We start from the raw sequence: 22,124 nt of genomic DNA, 5'->3' as shown, positions 1-22,124 counted from the left end.
TTTATTTTTTTTTCCACAGTCTTTTGGAAAAAAAAAGTTATTATTATTATTTTTTTAAATATGTCAGTTTTAAAAATTTTCATTTTTTTAAACAGTTTATTAGTACCACTGAGCACTACGTTCCCTGAAAAAGAGAGCTTCTACTTTTTCGTTTGACAGATTTTAGAGGTATTTCAAAATAATGGGGGTTTTTAAGGAACTCTTCACGTAATGGCATACCTGAAAATTCAAAAAAAAAAAAAGAAAAAGAAATAAAAAATCGCAAGTGACCAGAGAACACTTTTAATTAAGTTATATAGCTAAATTTTCATTTTGAGTCTCTACTTTATCCAGAAATTTTATTTTTTATGAAAACAAGAAAGCGGCCTCCAGCCGATTCGCTGCATTTCCCCTTCAGCGTAGCACCGAAAGAATAGTTAAACGCAGTGCTATTTTGTTCTTACTAAATTCAATATCCATTCTAAGTTGGCATCGTTCGAGAGAAACCCAATAAAACATTTTGTATTAGAGGAAGTAGTTTGAAAACGGGCCAACACTTTCATTTTCTTCCTAATAATTTACCTGTTCACGCTAAAGAGATAATTTTAGCGCAAATAACTGTTAAAAACATTCATGAAGGTAATCTTAGCGTTCAAAAACCATTACACCAGTTTTAAGTGTTTTAAAACTTCATGATTATGAAAAAAGGCAAAATCATGTTTTTCAAGAGGTGGTCCAAAAACGGGCCACTTGAGGAAAAACCATTTTATCTCTTAAAAAATAAATAAAAAGCATGAAATTTTAATTCAAAACTGTTATTAAATATCATCTTAGATAATTTTATTAAAGATAAAAATCATTTGTATATTTTTTTTTAGTTGCAGAAGTTACAAATGTAGTATTTTTTTTTTACATACTCGGATGTCTAGCCTTGCAGCAGAGAATCCCACACTTTTCCTGCAATGACAACTGAAAAGAATCTGTCGTAAAATATGCATACTACATTGCTATCATCAGATTTATCAAAAACAAGAACCACCAACTCGTCATCCTTAACGGACCTCGTGGGATTTCCTCTTTGACTTGTTCGCTTGACTTAAAGATTTTGGATGTTTTCTCTTTTCACGGGCAACTGATTCCATGCTCACAATTTTCGGCTATTGTTCAATGCCCGCTCCACACTTTTCGCCAGTTCGTGTTTGTCAGGTGATCCAGTGATGATGCAAATCTTGGGACTCTTGCGGCCACGATTGTTCTTTTTCTTTGCAATAGTGGGGGTTGGAGATATTTCATATGGACTGACGTGTTTAGATGTTGAAGTTTGACTACTTGGTACTTGATTCGGGATGCTGAAATCTGGATGTTTACTTGCCGAAGTCGAGGGTTGATCCGTTTTGGGTGGAGAACCAGTTAAGTTGACAGAGGATGCTGCAAAAGTGCTGAGATGCAAGTTTTATCAGCTTCCTGTTCCGCAGCAAAAAAAAATCGCTATCTGAAAAATGTTTTTCAAGTGGGTATACATTCGTTATTATAAAGCCATTAACAGCAATCTCTTCAGTTTTTCTTCTCCTACTTTCAAGTAGGCTTTTTCAAAGAGCTCTATCATATCAGTAGGTGTCACAGGATGGTAAGAATGTTTTAACCATCTCCTTTCATTTTTCTTATTTCCTCAATGTATTGAGCCTTCAACGGACCCATAAACGTTATTATATTAAGTCAAAACTTTCAAGTATCCGAAACAACGTGATCTAAAAACGGGCTACTAATGGTGGTCCAAAAACAGGATAGCCCGTTTTTGGACCACCATCGGTAGCCCGTTTTTAGACCACGCAGTACTTAAAGTTTATGGTGTACTAAACCATTACTAAACAAACAAATATTTCAAATTAAGTACATTGAAAGAAAGCCCATATAATCTACTTTGGTTTAAGATAAAAACCACTTACTTCACTGTATAAATTAGAAAGATATAAATTAACTTGTACAAGTTTCGAAAAGATTTGAGTTCTTCAAAAGCGAGTGTTTCTTATAAAACAGTTTATGACAAAGCGCGTACTTTAGCTATCAAGGTCATTTGCTTCACTACGCTTTTGCCTCTTCCTGTTGATTTATTCGGTACCATTTTCGCGACTGCGCACAACCCCCTTCCCTCATTTTCAGCGGGTGGCCGTACTTAGACCATGGCCCGTATTTGGACCACTTCAAAAAAAAAAAAAAAAGCAGAATACTGCAGACACGTATTTCAAAGTTACAAGAAATGCCTTTTTCAATGCAGAGAAATGAGCTTATGGATGAAAAGATATCCGACAAAAGTTTTTGTCCCATGACTTTTCATCGATAAGCTCATTAGCTTAAATGGATGAGTGTTAAGACTATGAATGAGTATCTGTGTCAGTTTGTGTACGTTATCTATCCCAAAATTACGTTAGTGGCTAATACTTTATCAATTTTTAACTAAAAAGAGGGGCACACTTTTTTAGTGGCACATCATGATTCATTTTTCAAAATCAATAATATACAACTACCTGTTAACCCGTCAAAGCAACTTCAACAACCGTGAGATCCGAGATCAATGTCCACTGTTTATCCCTCCAAGTGAATTTCAGGTAACTAAATATATAAATGAGACAGTTAAAAAAATATTTGCTTTAAGAATGTTTACCATATTTTAGCCCTCTAATTTCGAGAGACTTCAGTAACTGTACATACATTTTAAGAGTGTACAGGCAAAATGACGCGAAACCAATATGATTCTCACTCGTTTTTACATAAATGTGAATTTATGTGAAATTTATTACCGGTATTTTACAATGCATACTTGTAACTAAACAAAACATAAATTCCGTTGGAGATATTTTATATCTTAACACTCAATTGATAGTAATAATTTGAATATGATTCATTTAAAAAAATAAAGCGAAAAAAATAAACTGCATAATTTTTTTAAATACTGGCACTTTGCTCAAATGTTATGCATGAGTACTACCTTATGTTATATTATACTACCTTGTGTTATTATTGCATTTAAAGAAAATAACTCCATTAGCATGCGGAATAAAGCTTCTTTAATCTTTAGTTAAAAAATAAAGTGTAAAAAGGGGATTAAATTCAGAATAAATTTTAAAAACCAGAAAAAATGTACAATGTGTGGAAACTAAAATGTGTGCAAATAGTACTACTTTTAGATAATTATGTCGCTCCTATGCTTGCATAACACACATATAAGTATCATCTCCGTCCAAAGCTCAAAATGAATTTGAATAATTTAAACAGAACTATATTAAGGACGGCGTGTGTCATTTAATAGAGCAAACATTTCGTAAATATTTTAATAGCTATGCTTTCAAATATTAATGTAATTAATGAAATGACAACTTTGTGACATCTGAAACTCATTTTGTTCAGGATTAATTTTTTAATCCCAAGCATATGAACCATTTCAGTTTCAGTAAGTCATTTCCTTCTACTCCACTTTTATTTTAACTTGCATTAGCGTTATCAGACTGAAAGTAAAATGTGAATTAAATAGCATCACTTTTGCAATTTATGTTATGTGCATAAAACATGCAAAAGTGGAAAATAAAAGCATTTTACATGATGAATTAAGCCCAAACGTAAAAAGAACATAAATATACATAATAATTAAGCAACTTAAATGATAAAGCAGGAAAGCTTTGATGTAAAAAATTCAATAGTACATTAAAAAAATTAAAGAGGACAAATAAATAAAGAACTAAGGCCACTTTGAAACCATATCACTTTTTTTATTTTTGCTTTATCCAAATAATCTTTCGGTGCTACGAGTAAAATAATTAAAAACCATTAAAAAAAAAGAAATTCAAACATTTCATATGCAATTGCATGTGCTTCAATTCATGCTTCTTTTTCTGTAAAGACATTTTCTGCAACTGAAGGTCCATAGTTTTGCAAATAAAAACTGCTAAGCAAAAAACGCTAAACTTAACACTATCGTTTATGTTTAAATCTTTTAATAAAAAAAACATACATACAAAGAATGGTGTAGAATCAGATTTTGAACAGAAATTCAGGAGAAAAAATTAACTAAGATATTAGATGTATGTTTGAAAACTATCTTTTGGAAAAAAAAAATAAATACAAAAATTAAAAAACACTGAAATATTCGCAAAGTAAAAACTAAGAGATTTTTACATTATTCCATTAACGAGACATGTCTGAACTGCTCTTCGGAAGGAATTAATTGCCAATTTTTAACATAAAAATACTTCATAAAAGATAATTACAATACTAAAAAAACCATGCCCCAAAAAGGGACTCAACTTCCTTTTTTTTCCCAAAAGTACTTCACATCACATTGACGTTAAGACAATTCAGCTTCTAATGAGAAAATGTGGTCGGATTTCTTTCTCATGTACTAATATACCAACTAACTAAACAAAGACCACGTGGCTACTTTTTCCAGTCTGCTTACTTGGACCCTAAGAACAAATTTCTAGTCCAAACTGTCATGATGTAATTTAAATGTTTTATCGAAATCCACAAATTTTAGAAGGGAATGGATATTGCTTTTAAATAATACAATGAAGTTTTGAAGAGTTTATTTAGCTGCATTAAGCTACTTAAAACGGTTAAAATATTTATCGTATGTCTAAGTAATGCAATCAGTAAAACAAAAATTATCAAAAACACAAGAGATAAACACTCGTAAATACAAATCACGTGATAAAAAAGAATGGCGATTTTTATTATTCAATAACCGAAAATTTTTGTGTTTTCAAGGAAGGTTTTTTTTTTCTGACAGCATAACATCCTTACTTCCTCCCTTCCTTTTCAGTGTCACTTAGTAACCCTTAATTGTATTTTTTGTAAGACTTGATCTAGATTTTCGAGTAATGAAGTACAATTCACCATCAATGAAAATAACATATTGGTAATGAAATGATAAGGATAAAGTTACCGGGACACTTTGTTAGTGTCCCATCAGTCGATCTTCGGTTTAGCATGTGGCTAGGAAAATATGTTTTCTACCGAGTTGAGTACATTTTGTATTGAACGTTTTGAAGCTTATTGTGAATAAATAACACTTAGTTAAAAGCAAAAAAATATATAAAAAATATCAGAATTTTATCCTTTTTTGAGAATTGTATTTGTACTGACAGAAAAGTTATTACATTTTGTTGCACGTTAAAAATAAATCCTAAGTTGCCGATGAGGCACGTTTACGCATTTTCATCGGGGCACATTTACGCACGTTCTTACTGTGTCTTAATACTCTGTCTCACTTCTAAACTGGCCCCGGATGCATTTTTCGCTCTGTACTGTCTCAAACCTTTAGTATTTTCAAGTTATTTAGTTTGGAAACTCACCAATCATTTTTAATTAATTAACGGATTAGTATCTTATAGCTTACAATCAGATAGTGTTGTCTTCATGCCTGTTCAGCTTTAACTTTACACACTGCCGTACAGCCTGTAATACATTTTCTTTATTTTAGAGATAGTAAGACATTACGTTCAAAACACTAACAGAAAAACGTTGGATGTCAAAGTAATGAAAAGGCTTATCGATGGTCCAAGTATTTCTCCAAGTAGACCTTCAACATCGTCACATATGGAGTACCCCAACTGAGAGCATTTGGAAGAGTAGGACCAAACCTTAGAAACCAGGAAAGGAAAAAAAGAGGATGCTCACAATCCTAACTGATACTTCGATTAAAGAAACCCTCAGACAAAAGCAGTTAGAAGCTCCAAAGAAAAAAAAACCAAAAGGGCTGAAAAACACAAAAAGCAGAAATTACTTTAAAATTTACAAGTCTCTATTGAAGCAGAAACATAAGACATCGAAGAAAAAAGTACGAAACCAAAACCTGCGACAGGGAAAAAGTTAGTACGCTCTGTAAAAAGGAAATTAAAAAACAATTATGTTTACGAAGTGGAAAATTGTACTTTCATCTATTGTTTGAAAGCACACTATCAATCGAAAAATAGACAAGACAGGGTTCAATGCCCTAGATGTCAAAACGCAGTCCCATTAAAAGTATGCAAAAATAAATACTTTATTTTTGTTAGTAAAATCTAACAATGATGAAGTAGATGACTGCATAGTTTCTGTTTTTAATTTAAAATAAGAACTATGATTTTACTTTTAGTCTATAAAATGTTCTTTATTTAATTATGTGTGATTTTCTTATTTTTAAATTGTTTTAAGAGAAATAAAACATTTAAATTTGGTTCATTATCTATTTCACTTACTCCTTGGTATCATTTTCAACATGCTTGAACGTGCCCCACTCGATGCGCAAACTTGCCCCGTGTTCGGGGCAAGTTTACGCAACCAACTTGAACTCAAAAAAGAATTTTTACGGTTAAAAACACAAGCTGAGCAACAACTGAATATACAAATTTTGACTTCATTAACTGCTTCATAAAATTACAACGTTTAAAATTTCCAAGGTTAAAACATAAAAATTAGAAAATTCATTGAAAAAAATCCGCGTAAGCGTAACCCGGTCTACCCTATGTTTATATTTTGAACTTTATCTTTTTTTGACACCAAAAGAGTCATTTCCACATTCTTTTAATATTGATTTTCATTTAGGATTCTCGAAAGAAAGTTTAGTCCGTCAGAGCGTTTAGAATATACGTTCTAATACTGAACTTGCTATTTCCAAATGATAATTTACGGTTCTTATTATCAAACCATCTTACGTTGATGAACTTGGTGAAACAACCGCTTTAATTTCAATTCGTATTTATTCAGCAATTAATAAACATTCCAACTATAATTAATTGATATGTAGTACTCCAATAGTTACGTCAGCTCAAAATATTTTAATGATTGTTTAACCTGTGGTTATTCTTTCGATTGTCTATTATGCTAAACATTTTGCTTCATCAAAGAATGAAGAAGCCTGAATTATATTTTGACTAGTTATTTCAACTCTTTGTACCACCTCTAATTAATGCTTCTTACTACAAATGTTTAACTCCTTGCGCTTTCTTCACAAGGAAATCAAAATTTATTTCTTTCAAATTATGCTGCATTTGTTTAAAAACTATTACGTAGCTACAAATTCCATTTTTGTTTATTTATAAGTGCATTCATTGTTTACTAATATTCTTGTTCATACTATCTCCATTTCCAAATTTGAATTTACCTACATAATTCACCATAACTCTAATTCTTTTCCGAAAAAAGTACCTACCTTTAATTTTACTGATAGACTTTGTTTTCGATGTGACTTTGATTGCGAATCCAGTTAGTGCTTTTTAAGGGGATTTTTACTTGAATTGATTTGAGATGAAATTATTTCCAAAATTACAATTTCAGTTTTATATTCCGTTTGTTGAAGTTTCGTTCTGATGAATATGGGCTAGTAAAGTGTCACCCATATCGGTCATTAATTCGCACTTGATCGGTCATGAATTCTATCAACTCTTTCATTCAGTCTTTTTGCAAACATAAATAGTCAATATACGTTATCGAGCTCTTAAGTGACTGACTACGGATGCTTTTACTCTACACGGTTGAAATGATAAATTTATATGAAAATCTGCATATATATATATATATATATATATATATATATATATATATATATATATATATATATATATATATATATATATATATATATATATTGCCAAAAAAAAACATCTAAAATGCTCATAGTTACCGACGTACTAATGTTTTAAGCATGTATTTTGAAACTGTTTATCAATGCATAACACATTTGCAGTTTAAATTTCAATATTCCTTCTAGAGGGAAAAAATATCAATTTTTCTAGTAAAGTTATTTTAAGTAAGCTGTTATACGTACGTACTACTATACGATACAATTTTGATTATACATGCACTATTTTTTTTTTTTTTTTTAGAAATTTGGATCAATATTATTTTATTTTGCAATTTTTTGTGAAAGCATTGAAGTACTTTTGAGAGCATTAAGTGTATTTGACTAGCTTTTAGTACGTTGGATTATAAACCATCAGATAGCGGATTAAGAGCTTGAAATAAATTTTAAAAGTTTAAATGGAATAAGACTCGTGTAAAAATCGAAAGCTACCTAATGTAATATAGAAAATACATTACTGGTATACAAGGAAAAGCTGTATTTGCCTAATTGCGACCTGCTACATAAACAATTTAATTTTAACTGGTCATTTTCGTCAGATATAATCTTTTTTGTGGTATCCTCCCACTCATAGTTATTCTTCCTGATCTTTCAGTTTTAAGCAGCAAATAAATAAATAAATATATTTATTTTCTGGCATTTGTGCTTCAGTCATTATATTAAAAGTAATGAAATTCCAGAGTTGAAACTTTATGATACGTTCAAATTAATGTTAATGCATTTCAGCAACAATAAAAGTGAAATGACAATAAAGTAACTTGATTATGTATGTCGTAAAAAAAGGCAGAAATGCATGTATCTTGGGGAAAATATATTGTTTCCTTTAATATTATTTTTCATTTTTTTAAATTTTTATTTTCTTCAGAAGCTATTGGAGATGTGTGTGTTTGTACAAATTGAAGAGCGTATAATTTCAACTATTATTACCTTAACGTTTGAGTAAAAGGATCTGAATACAATCATTATATTTGACCTTGTGGTCAATTGTAAGATTGCTTTAATTGCTTATTTTACTACTTTGGTATCTCGTTCCATCTTTTAAATATCATTTCTCAAAACAGTTTAAAATTTAGTATTAAACTTTTACGAAACTTGAAATCTTCAACGGTAACCATGGAAAATTTTGCTATGAAATATGTCATGCACGCCGAGTGGTGAAAATATTTTGCAGTAAGTTTAAATAAAAATGGATCGAAGTTCATATTTAATTTTCTAGATTTCAACATTATTTATGTTCACAATTTCATAACAAATTATAATATATGCTCTAACAGATGCATGCATACTGTATTTTCATACGTTTAAGCAACAAAACGTAGAATGTTCATACGTAGAACTGATTACCAATTTAATACTAACGCTAGAAAGGTGGATAATATGAGTTATAACGAAAACGATTTTCAGACTCGCATATTTTCCGCGTTTATTTTTGAAACTTTTTTTTTCTTTATTCACTTTTTCTGAACTAATATTTATATGGACAGTACAGTAGAAAATTTATTCCATTTCGTCGAAGTTTAATAAGCATAATGTGCCTACACAAAGATCATTTTGACAACTCAACGAACTTTTATGTATGCTTCCGTTTTATTTCTTATTATGTTCACAGATGTGTACTCGAAGGATTATTGTTAGTTGTCTGAGTAAAAATCAAACTCTGTGGTGCAACAGCGTATGGGCCAAGGCCCTGTTCTATCTCAGTTTTAATGACAGAAGGCTCAGGAGTGCAAGACAGATATCACAGTTTGGTGCGGAACTAGTAGGGTTTGGTTCCCAAGCAGACCTGATATTTATTTCTTCGACCCTGAAGTCGACCGTGCCCAATCGAGTCTGCGGCCGCTAACACTAAGCACTGTTCGTAGTTCTCCGAGTATAACAACATTCTTCAAGGACAATGTTTGAAAAGCATATGCAGATAGCATGCAGTTCTTTTTAAAGTAACGAGGGATATGATAAACATCTTGAGCATGTACTTCCTTTTTTTTCGTGAAAGACATCTATACTGGACTGGAAAACTTCTTTTTCTTCTCAAAAGGTACTCAAAACAAGTGATGTTCCAAATTTTGAATGGAATTCTTTTGTGCACAAAAAGAAAGGGTTTGATTTCAAGTATAGTTAATTTATTTCTTTGGTTCTATTGCTCTGTTAAGATTCATGGTTCTCCTCGTAAAGTAGAGAACAACGAAAACGATAACTTACCACAACGTAATTTCGACAAAAGTTGCAGGATTCATATGATACCAATTCTTCATCAAATATAGATTCTGACTTGTCTCAAGAGGTGTACATTGATGAAGGCTATCTTTTATCGGATGAACGCGTTCATTTTGAGAACCGATATCTGCTCAAAATAATTTTTTAGATTCAAAATTCAAAAAAAAAAAAAAAAAATAATCTCTGATGCCTCAATTTTGGAACCAATAAAAGGTGAGAAATAAGGGGGTAAAATAAAAAGGGGGGAGGGGCGGTCAAAAACATGATTTTTTAAAGAAAACGAAAAAAATAAGGAAAAAGCGAAATATGGAATATTGTGGAAAACAATTCTATCGGAAAACCTTTCTACAGATGACTGCAGACGCATAATGTGTTAGGAGACGTGCCGATACCAAGTGCACGCAAAGTGGTTGCATTACAAGAAAATATACAACTAAATACGCGTCTCGACATTAGCCAATCATTTTTTCCCATATTCACAAAACAGCCGCTACAATAGCTTAGACATTTCACAAAACAATAATGTTATGGCGATTGAATATTCAATTTATGTTTTCAATTTCTTAAACAAGATGTGTGACCTTCCGAGTCACCTCTTCTACACAATTTCACTCCAGACAAGTCCTTCTGTACCCCAGGAAGAAAGCAAAAACAATATCAAATTAAACAATGACAGAATAAAGCTTCGACTATTTGCTCTGATTTCAAAATTGCTGTTTGCGGATCTTAACTAAATACAGTGATCAAGTTGAGTACATTTGTAAATATTGTAAGAAGAAGTAACGTAAGAAACATCGCAATACGTATGCATTTATGTACAAAAGTATGCTCATGGTTAAATATATTTGCATTATAAAAATGCTTAGATAATGATCGGCAGTTCCAGAAAATGCATTTTCTTTAGTTTAAACTTAATATTACGAATTATTAATTACAGATAACATGTGTATAACGTACTTTAAGAATCATAAAAATAGTGAAGATTTTTTTAGGCCGATTTAGTGTTTAGAATATGAAAAAAATGTTAAATTTATTTACAAAATATTAAAACAAATCTTGAAAAAATGCAATTTCCAATCTTTTCAGAATAGCTGTCAAAGTGTAGTTCTAGGTATCCCTAAATCATCGACTAGCCAGTGATTAGTATCACATACTAATAATTAAGAGATGGATCCTTCAAAATACCTTGTAAATAAAATGAAAGATTTGCAAGATTGTTCCGTATTTTTGTAAATCTCGTAAAACTAAAAAACATGCAACTGAGAAAAAACAGTAAGTTACTGGAAACCTTCCATAGCTTTTCATGATTTCAATTAATTCACAATTTTTGTTGGAGATTATGTACACGATACAAGGAAAGCAACACTGAACTCTTAACTCTTTAATTTACAGTGGTTACGTTTAGAACCACATAGCGTTCAGTTTTTTTCAATGAATTATTAAAAAGCCGCTGAGTCAGTTGGTAGAAAGAAAAGCAAAGCCTAGTTGGCCTAAGATAGCATCAAAAGGTTAACCAACATATTTTCAAGTAGTCACCAGCAAAATATTTACTAAGCAGAAAGTAATAATATATATCAAGCGTCTGAGCCGCAAAAATCTCGAGTTACCAGCTTTTTTTAACGTCTCATAATCGGGTTTTGTTTTATTTAGAGCTATTTGAATTATCTTCTACTAATGTTGTATGGTAATAATTTGTTAAATCTTTATTTGTGCAACGTGTTATCTCTTTATGTGACGAAATTAAATTTGAAATACTGGAATGGTTCTCTAAAAGAAGAGCATGCATTACCCATGATCTTCTTTAATATTTAGTATTTTCTGTCCCAGAAAAAGGGCATATGTTACAAATAATAAAATAAAATTTTAATGGAATGAATCCCTAGAGGAAGGGCATATATTACACTTGTTCTTCTTTAATATGTAGACCTTCCTGACCTAGAGAATGGGCACATATTACAAATAATATTTTTTTTTATTTGTTACATGCCCTTATTCTAGGGACTCATTCAATTATTACAGCAACTTCTGAACGTTGTAAAAACTCTCTATTTTGTCTGAAAAACAGCTATAACTGTTTAAAACTACAAATACTAGGTATTTTACTACATATTTAGTATTTAAGAACCACTTTTTTGATGCCACAGTATTATATTTTTATTTTCACCGCTAAATATTTCTTATTGCATTATTACCATAATATTGTAATATTAGTTTATGTTAATGAGATTAGAATTTGCAGAAACAAGTAAACATTAACTCATTTCTTCCAAGCATCCTTTTAAAAGGAAACTCACAAATGTTTCTGTAGCTGTCTAAGAATGCATTTCACTTCAACCTAAAAGTAGTCTATGAAACTAACATGTTGTAGCTGTTATTTTTTAATAAATAGTAGCACTGCATTATATTTCATTTTGTGTTTTTACCAGCAGAAATCAAAAATAGTTATTTTTTTTGCTTTTCAGCATGGAGAAACGCAAAAAGTGAGTTCAAATTTTTCAATTTTCAATGTTATGAAAAAAATTTATGCACATATTTTAGATAATATTTTTTTCTAAAACATGTATTTCTCAAAAAGTTCAAAATAATGTGTTATTGTTGCTAGTACTTCTGTTTTGCTGTGTTCTATACATACAACTCTTGGCTATTTTAATATCATAAAATGTAGGATATATAACGGCCAAAAAGAAAAAAAAAGCTGTAAGTGATGAAGTTACTGTAGAAACTAGGTAATTTAAGTGAAATTATTTACATCAGTGCCATGCTTGTTCTGATAAATGGGAGCATAGCTTTTCTTATAACATGATATTTTGTTTATTATAATGTTAAATTGTTGCCTATATTTTGGTAAGTATTAAGTAATGAAATTTATATAAAAACTATGTATTACTAAAAGTTAATTGTAGTTAAATATATTAATTATTTTAACTATTATTGCTAATTAAGAAACAACTGAGTGAACAATTAGGTGCATGTTTGAAAACGTATGCTCAGTAAAACATATACAGAAGTATTGGAACTTTTTCAAATAACTATGGTATTGGAATGAAAGATGAAGTTGTAATGAATTTTCTTTTGGAAGAACTTAAAAAAAGCGATTTGACTTTTTTTTGATAAAATGTTCATTTTACATGCATGATTGGTAAATCCACCGAATATAAAGAGAAATATACCATGTTCTTTTCAATAAAAAATGTTCGATATTTCTGAGATCACTATATCAACGGTTCGTAATGCTTCACAAATGCACCCGTTTAAATCTGATGCTGTTTTCACTCGTTAGGGGTAAAAAAACAATATACAGTCAATTTGCGATAACTCGAATCTAAAGGGACCGACGAAAAACTTCGACTTATTGGAAGCTCGATTTACCTCTAGTGTCGGTTTTCGACATTTCAATATTAAAAACCATTGGAATATGTTATTCAAAATGTACGTATAATGGACAAAATTACAGAACTTAAATGTTTTTAAGCACACTATGCACAGTTTAATCAAAACTATTTAGAGAAAAAAAATCAAAAGCATGGTTTTGATTTCGATACTGCTGGAGCCACTTGAATAAAGCTGGTTCTACTTCATGAAAGGTGCACGTCTTCATTCATTTCAAATTCGGATTAATTGCTTCTATCGCTTTAGAAGTTTCTCTTTTTCTTTTAATATCATTAAACATCATAAACTGACAGAGTACATGTTTACACATCTTTAATAGTAAAGAAAACTCACTCTATCTCTCTCAGGAACTTATCAGCAAATGATTGAAGTAAGGATGAAGAGGAACGCATCTTAATTTAGGTCAGCCTTTGAAGAAAGGTACAATCGGTATAAAACTTGACAGCTTAAAAGCAAATTTGTAGTCCAGCAACATGCCCAAGTGTAAACAGTACATTACAACAAAAGAAAACAAACTTACTCATTTCCACACGATTAACTGCTTTATCGCACATTGGCTCAACAGTTGCTCGTTTTGCTCTAGAGGTCTAGTGTGTAGGAATTGCAAGTGAAGGTGAATTGATTTTTCTCTCATAGTCACTAGTTTATTTCTTTTCTTTTCTTTTTTTTTTTTTTTTTCGTTTTTTCTAAATAAATTTCGAGTCATCTTTGAAAAAATTGCGAGTTAAAGGAAGTTAACTTTAAGATATTGAGAATAATTAGCATGGTATTAAAGACAAATAGGTCAAGACTTGATTAAAACCTCGAGTTATAGTAATATTAGAGTTATTGGATTTCGAGCTATCTAGAATTGGCTGTATTTGATGTAATCCAAAATAAAAAATCTTTCACATTACGTTTAGAACAATTTGGTTTAGCTCAGAGGCTTCCACGCACAATATAGTTATTTGTCACGTATTAAAAGGCTGACACATTAAACATTTGTAACTGAAAATTGAAACATGTTACATGTCTTCTAACTCAGGTATCAGTGTAATGCTAGAAAATTACTGGTCAATTAATTGCCGGTCTACATTTGAACAAAGCAATTGCCTGTTCTCAACCAACCCAAACTCCTACTTTCAACCTCCAAACTTTACCCAAACTCCTGTGGATTAAACGTAAACTCCAGTAGATAGCGTTAATTGTCGACCACTTTTTCGTTTCTTCGTTTTCCTAAAATTATAGTCTTACCAGTAAAACGTTACCAGATCCAGCTCAGTCAAAATAGAACATTTTGCTGCATGTCAAACATTACCAAAAAATAAAATCAAATTATCATGCCGTGGCACGAGTTTCATGGTCGATGACGTCAGATTGTTACTCGGTGAGTGAAGTGCCCATTATATACATGATGATGTGAAATAAATTTTGATATGAATTTTTTGAAGTGAAATTCATCATTTGTACACTCTCAGAATACTACGGGTTTTTCTACGGTTTTTTTTTCAATACAGGTATAGTCGCCTAATATTTTTAAATATTCTGTATTAACTGTAAATGTAAGTAAATATAATTACGGTTGTTAGTCTTTCAAATCAGAACAAAATAATGTAACCCTTTTAAGTTGAGACAAATAGAAATGTTTTAATATGTTTACTATTCATATATAAAAAATAAAAAAATGTTCTGAGAATCAGAGCAATGTTTCTTCTGAAATTTTGATAGATTTTTTTAAAGAACAATAAAGACAATAACATCTGTTGTAAGAGGAGTATAAATCTAACTTGGAAACGTAAAGCTGCAATAAGAAAGCAGGAAGCTCAAGATCTGGTATCCAATCAGAGCTTCTGCATTTCCCATCCAAGTACTCATTTATCATTTATTGCGTTTTCCTAATCGTCGTATTACGAAAGAAAGTTTCTCTAGAAAATATACACTATCTTTGTTTTTTCTTAGTAATTTTTGTTTAGTACATTCAATTAATAGCAAAGCACTCTTAATAAAAAGTTAAAAAAAAAAAACATTTAGTTTTAATTTTCTTATTAAAAAAGCAATCATGGCAAAAATTTATCTACGTCTTTTTTTTAACTAAAAGAAGATTGCTTATTTACAACTCTACCTTATTCAGCATTGATGAAAAGGAGTGATGACTTTTGAGGGTTAATTTATACGCATATAAGGTTAATTTACACTTTATAAATAATTATTATTTTTAACCTTTTTACTAGCAGAAAAGATGTATTGGATTGTTTTTTGCCCATCGTAGTCAGTGTTTTGATATTAATGCTATACATTATTGACGAATAATTCAATATAGATTTTAACTTCTTACTAAAATTAATTTGTCGCATCAGCTAGTAGTTGCGGAATTATCGCAGGTGTTAAGTTTTCCGATATTGCAGTTAATTATTTTCCAAACTTACTCCAAAGTTATTCTAAAAAAACTTATACCACGGTGATAAAAACTAATAAGTTTTTCCCATATAAGTCGTCTTTTTTTTTAAATAAATTTGACTATGTCACGCAATCATTAATGCTACTGACTTAGGTTTTTACTTCCATATGCATATCTAAGTTACAAATAAATTTACTAATTCACCAATAAATTTACTAATTCACAGGCCAGCGGTGAAAAAAATACAAGATGAGTAATAGCTGTGTATTTTTAGGTGCTGAACATTTTTCATGATAGTTTACTTTTTTGGATTTGAATTTCTTCTCTCTTTCCCAGACCATTTTCTACCATGGTGACATCCACGACCAACAGTATAACTTTCTGAAGCACTCCCCGATCCCTCCCCTACCCCCTTATTCTACCTGTTGGACACTCCGTACATTTTAAAAGAATGCTATGAAAACTTTGATGAACTCTTTCTAAACAAAACCAAGTATGCTGATCACACACAGCTAGACCATTTGCGGTGATTTGAAGGTTATTTGCATGCTTCATTTGTGAATGGGAAAGCGACGATAAGGCTAAACATTGTATGAAAAAAGATTTCCGAAAAGACAGAAACTGGAACTAGACAACGAGAATGTGATTCGGTAAAGCTTAGTTGAGCCAGAAAACGTTCTGTTACCACCACTGCATATAAAACTAGGCTTAATGAAGCAGTTTTTCAAGGCTATATCAAAAGATTGGGACTTCTGCAAATACCCACGCAAGCAGTTCCTTTGCTATATAATGCCAAGTTAAAGAGGGAATCTCTGTTAGTCCAAACATCGGCAAGTATTTTAAAGACAAAGTATTTGAAACTACCATGACAGCAAAAGTGAAAGATGCTTGAGTTGCCTTCAAACAAGTCCCTCGTAAATTTCTTGGTAATTGCAAAGATTCTGTACATGCTGAACATGAAAACTAAGTGTCTGAAGTATAGCACCTTAGGTATAACATTTATTTATGTTTTTAAAGAATTGCAATTTTTGCAAAAAACTTGCTTTGAAAATCATGATCTCGCGCAGTTGTTGGAAGTAACGCACTACTTTTTAAATAAAATAGTTCATTGAGTAGTTTTGTACAAAAAGTGTAGTTTGTTGCGATTTCTGGAAGCTACTTTTAAATAAGCTTTAAAAAATAATAATAATAAGGAATCAAGGTTCAAACGAAGTTGACTGGCGCAAATTTTTCGCAAATACATCAGCGGATGCAATGAGAAATAAGACTCATAAAAATATATGCTGCCCTCAGGCATATAATTTTGACGCCATACGTTCTTTTTGTTTGACGCTATTAGGTTTGTTTGCCATCGTAATTTTCATATTTCGCCAATAGTTGTATTAAATAGTGTTTGAATTAGCGATAACCGCCAATTTAGTAACTCCTTTGTTTTTTCTGGCTGCCGAGAATGTGGATGAACATTTTAGATTTTAGAGATTATTGTTCCAATATTGTAAGCGCATATCGGTGATTTCGCGAGTTAAAAATTTCGTGAATTTATTTTAACAAACCGAAAGTTAAAAAAACAAAAAAAAATTACGAGGCTTAAATTTTTGTGATTACGACGGACACGCAAAAATAAGTGCGTTTACAGTATTCAAATAAAGAAGCTACTGCAAATGTTACAGAAGAAATGATATTGAATTTTCCTTGCCAGCTTACAATAAATACGAGCATTCAACTGAAGGGTATGAGAACCGAAATTCTTGAAGAAAAAAAAAAGAAATAATGGATAGTTCTTAGTAATATTCCAAGTTCAGATGAGCTAATTTATCAATCTAAACCCTTTTTCGTTCAATCCTCTTACGATGTGCGTGTGTGTATAAGGGTGTCCTAAAAAAATCGAAAGTTGATATTTCAAGTCGCACACCCTCTTATATTTTTTCTTAAACATAAAAAACGTCAAGAAATTTCGTATAGTTTGAACAACGGCAACCAGTGTGCCGACTTCCATCTGAAAGTTTGAACCAGCACGTGTAATGCAAGAACAAATGAAAAAAATAATAATAATAACAAAGCAAAATCAGTAAAATTAATTTGAATTCTGAAATTTTGAATTCAAATTGGGCGCTTGGTAAGCGTGAATGTCAGTCACAGGTAACTGACTGACATTCACACAGCAAAACGATAAGTATTTTGAAACATAAACCACAAAATATTGACTAATAAAAATATATTTTCTCCTCGCTTATTGTACTTTTTAAGCTGAATTTTATGGCGTAATTGAATTTTCAAAATACATAATAGGTGATTTCAGAAAAAATGTTAAAAGCTTGGTAACTGACTGACAGGAATGCAACCTATGTGAAAAGTAATACTGATTGAATAAGAGATTTTTCTGAAAGTAATAGGAAATTTTATTAAACTCAAATTAAGATCAAAGAACAATGAATAAACTTTCGGCCTACTGCATTTGAGTTAGAAAATATTGCTACAATAAAGAATTACAGTAATTAGAACTGCTTGGTAACTGACTGACATCCCGGTTACTGACTCTTATTTCTGAAATTTTCTAAATATACTAATGCAAATGTTTAAAATTAAGCAGCAAAACATATAAATAAGTTTTCATAAATTCAAGCAATAAAAATACATTTGTTAGACTTGATACATTGAACTCCGGTTAATTGAATCAGTGGAAAATTGAATCAACCACTTTAATGAATCAAATTGCCAAAAACTGAACAAAATCCAGCTGTATTGAATTAGCCGCTTTATTAAATCAGCCGCTTTATGGAATCAAAACTGTTTAGAAAAAATGGGATTCATATACTCGGCGACTAGTGTATTGCTAAAATAAAGATTTTCAGTATTAACGACAAGTTGGTAATTCACTGACAGACTGGAAACTGGCTGATACACAACATGCAACACAAAATATCTATTAAAAAAAAAAAAAAACTTTTTATCGTAGTGTATTGATTTTTCTTAAACTGAGTTTAATGGTATAATTGAATTTTAAATGCATTTTAGATGATCAAGAAAATGTTGAAAGCATGGTAACTGACTGACATGAATACAACCTGCGGAAAAAGTAATATAGATTCAATAAAATATTCTCCTCTGAAAGCAAAAGAAATTATTCACAAATTTCATTTGGGATCAAAGAAAAAGGAATAACCTTCTGGCATACAGCATTTGATTTTAAAAATATTACTAAAATAACAAAATTAGAGTAATTAGAATAGCTTCGTAAGCTAACTGACTGACACATCCTTGTAAAACTATTGAGCTATAAAAAGTAAACTATTTCTATTTCCTCTACATCATCTTAGCCCCTCATGTGATTGAACAAGTCCTTTTATCAAGAATTTAACGTTAGCCTTTCCCCTATTACCATCTATCACTCTTGCTACAAAATATTGTAGATCACAAGAAACTCCATAGAAATGTTCTTTACTAGCAGTCACTTCACATATTTCTGAATTTTATTCTTCCCGTGAAACTTGTGATATTGTAAATTTATCATTTGGCTGTACTGACTATAAAATGTTTTCCTCTTTTGTTTTAAATTGATGTATTTTTCGAATATTAGGCAATTATTTTTGTAATTTAGGCTCAAGCATTACTAAATTATGTAGGAATGAATAAAATCAATAAAATATGTTATCATTCTTAAAAATTAAGAGTTGGGTTGTTTGCTATCACTTAAAGGGCTAAAAATAAAATAACTCTGTTTTCAGGAGCATTAAATTAAATACATTGCAGCCATTTTAATGTTAAACAGAATATCAGCCAGCTACCGTATCAAGTTTGTCAGTCAGATGCCAAGGAATTTTCGGTGTTCCGGAGATAAACTTCCAATTCCACTTAGTCAGCATTTAAATACTACTGATGTAGGCAGAGAATATGAATTTTGGAAAATTTCCACCGATAATTTTCATGCTGAGGGAAAAATGTTGATATTTTATGGTAACTGACTGACATTTATAAACTGATTTTAAGATTGTTTCTGAACGAAACACTATAAAGATATTGATTGATATTAGCTGCCAGTATAAAACTGTGTTATGAGTACAACAAAATACACTAACCTTCTTTCCTTTTAGTTAGAATTTGTTTTAGAAAAATGAATTGATTACTACAGGTCAAATTTTCCCCAAAAACTCCGGGAAAGATATATGTACCTGTTACGGCTTTTTTTCAATACGAAAAATTATAAATTAAAATTTAGTTTGGTACACTTTAAAAATACATATTACGTGCTTTTAAATGATATGCAATACTTATAGTTTTGTTAATATTGAAATTTTGATGCTCAGGTTGACATTTTCGTGGAATTGCCCAATTATGTTTTTGCAATCACGAGTTGTGATAGAACCCGACTCATTGGAGTTATTTTTTCTAGAAAATTGTCCCTCCAAGCCTGCCCCTCGTCTTGGGCGGTTACATGTGTATATTTGTGTATTTATATGTGTAGGCTTTTGAGTGTGTGCATAGACATGTGTGTATGCACGTTGGCGTGTGTGTATTTGTGTAAAGGGGCGATTGTGTGTGTGCATGAGCTTCCGTGTGTGTAGGACATGGACGCCACCGACCAGAAGAAGCGGATTCAGGAAGACAATGCTCAGGACCAGAGGAGCCGCGCCTGCAGAGAACGGTGTGGTTGAAAAAGGAACCAAACATCAAGGAGAGTGAAAACAATTAGCAATTGGGATTGCTCAAAAAAAAAAAAAAAAAAAAAATTCTTAGATACTCGAAATTTCTGTTGATAAAACGTTGCCCCTATGCCCCACATGCACCACCACGAAAAATTTATTCAAAATTAAAAACATTTATGTATCCCACACTTGGCTTAAAATTTATAATTTTGTTCAAAATATTGCTTTTTTTCGATAAATATTTTGAAAAATAGAAGGCAAATTTTGCAAAATTATCAAGCTGAAAATTATAAATAATAAAATAGGTAATTTGCTTTAAATATAAATTTTTGCTCTCCTTCAATTTTTAAGTCTCCCACATAGTACTCAAAGATATGGATTTTTTCAGGGTTATGTTAAAATTTTTCCTTTTAAATATATTATTTTTTTATTATTTATTTGCTTATGTTGATCTGAAAATGTGTTCGCTTATAATTTTTGAACTTTATAATTTATATATTTTTAAATTTATTTAGAAATCAGTTTTTTTGTAGACAATTATAAATTTCAATCCAAGTGTGGGATATTTAAATATATTTCAATTTGATATTTTTTTTTTTTTTTTTTTTTTTTGTGTGTTACATGTGGGGGTATAGGGGCATTGTTTTATTAACAGAAATTTCGAGTTTCTAAAAAAAGTTTTTTATTTTTATTTTTTTTTTTTATTTATTTGTCTCAGCATACAAGTGCTGGTTTACACTTTCGGACGGCAGGGGTTGCCATTGTTCAAAGAATATGAAATTTTTTTTCACAATTATTTCGACAGAAGAGGAAAAATATAAGAGGGTATGCCACTTGAAAAATCAACTTTATTTTTTTGCGGAACAATGTAGTGTGTATGCTTTTTATTATTTTTTGAAAAGTAGTTTGTAGTTGCTACATTTTTAAAAAAGCAGTTGTAGATGTAGTTAATTACATTTGTAACAAAGTAATTGTAGTTGTAGTTTACTACAAAAAAATGTAGTTTTTCAACCACTGATCTTGCAAGTTCTATTCAAAATTGAAACATGAAATTTAGTATGCATGTTATTTATATACCTGTGAGAAATTTCTGAATAAATTAACTTAATTTGTCACAAATCTTATTTGACATAAATTTGTCATAAATTCTTGAAATATATTTCAACCTAGAATCACTACGTAAAATATACCCTACAACATTTTGTAAAATGTATATATGTGAAATAATCTAAGAAAAATGTTTGTAACTAGTTGTTTTTTTTTTTTTTTTTTGTGTGTGTGTGTGTGTGTGTGTTATTATAGCGTTTTCCTAACTTGTGATTTTCAATCTTCTAACCGAAAAAAATCACCCATTTTTTTTAAAAAAATGAATGATTTTATGATTTCTTTTAAACATAAATACATATTTTAAAACCTACTGTTTCTGAAAAAACATTAATCTTGTTTCATAATGAGGTTTAAAAAAATGCTCCAAACCTTGTCGTAAGCCCTAAGAAAACTGCTCATGAAGACTTAAAGCAAGGTTTATAACATTATTTTCGGATTCTATTACGTCAGGTCTGAATGTGCAAGTTTATAATCACTACCTGACTTAGAACCTTAACAAGTGGTTCGAGATGAACGAGGGAATGCGAGAGAAACGTGAGACAATTTCACAGTCCAATCAAGTATAAGTAGTAAGCGTAAATGCTGAAGGCTCTCTACCCTTGCAAAATGACAAGACGTCAATTGATAACTCACAATTTCATCGAAATGTTGAAACAGGGATAACGATTGTTATTGCAAAACGCGTTTTCTCTCGAGTTGTCGTGACACAGTTTTAGGAGAAACAATGTGATCCTAAAACTGAAATGTGAATGCATACCTATCCACTCTATGTAACACTGATGGGATCATGTGACACCTAAAC

The 22,124-nt window shown here is 30.8% G+C and overlaps 1 protein-coding gene across 2 annotated transcripts in view; it reads left to right on the top strand.

Annotated features, from left to right (window-relative positions):
- Positions 1-22,124, top strand: part of LOC129231276 (gamma-aminobutyric acid receptor alpha-like) — a 91,890-nt gene that overhangs the window by 16,951 nt on the left and 52,815 nt on the right. For both annotated transcript variants that reach the window (XM_054865561.1, XM_054865559.1), the window contains exon 2: positions 12,268-12,285. In XM_054865561.1, coding sequence (XP_054721536.1) covers positions 12,268-12,285 — 18 coding nt within the window. The remainder of the gene's footprint in view (positions 1-12,267; positions 12,286-22,124) is intronic.

Source organism: Uloborus diversus, chromosome 10 (genome assembly GCF_026930045.1).
Source record: "Uloborus diversus isolate 005 chromosome 10, Udiv.v.3.1, whole genome shotgun sequence".
NCBI classification, from domain to species: domain Eukaryota; kingdom Metazoa; phylum Arthropoda; class Arachnida; order Araneae; family Uloboridae; genus Uloborus; species Uloborus diversus.
This window is presented reverse-complemented; position numbering and strand designations above follow the sequence as displayed.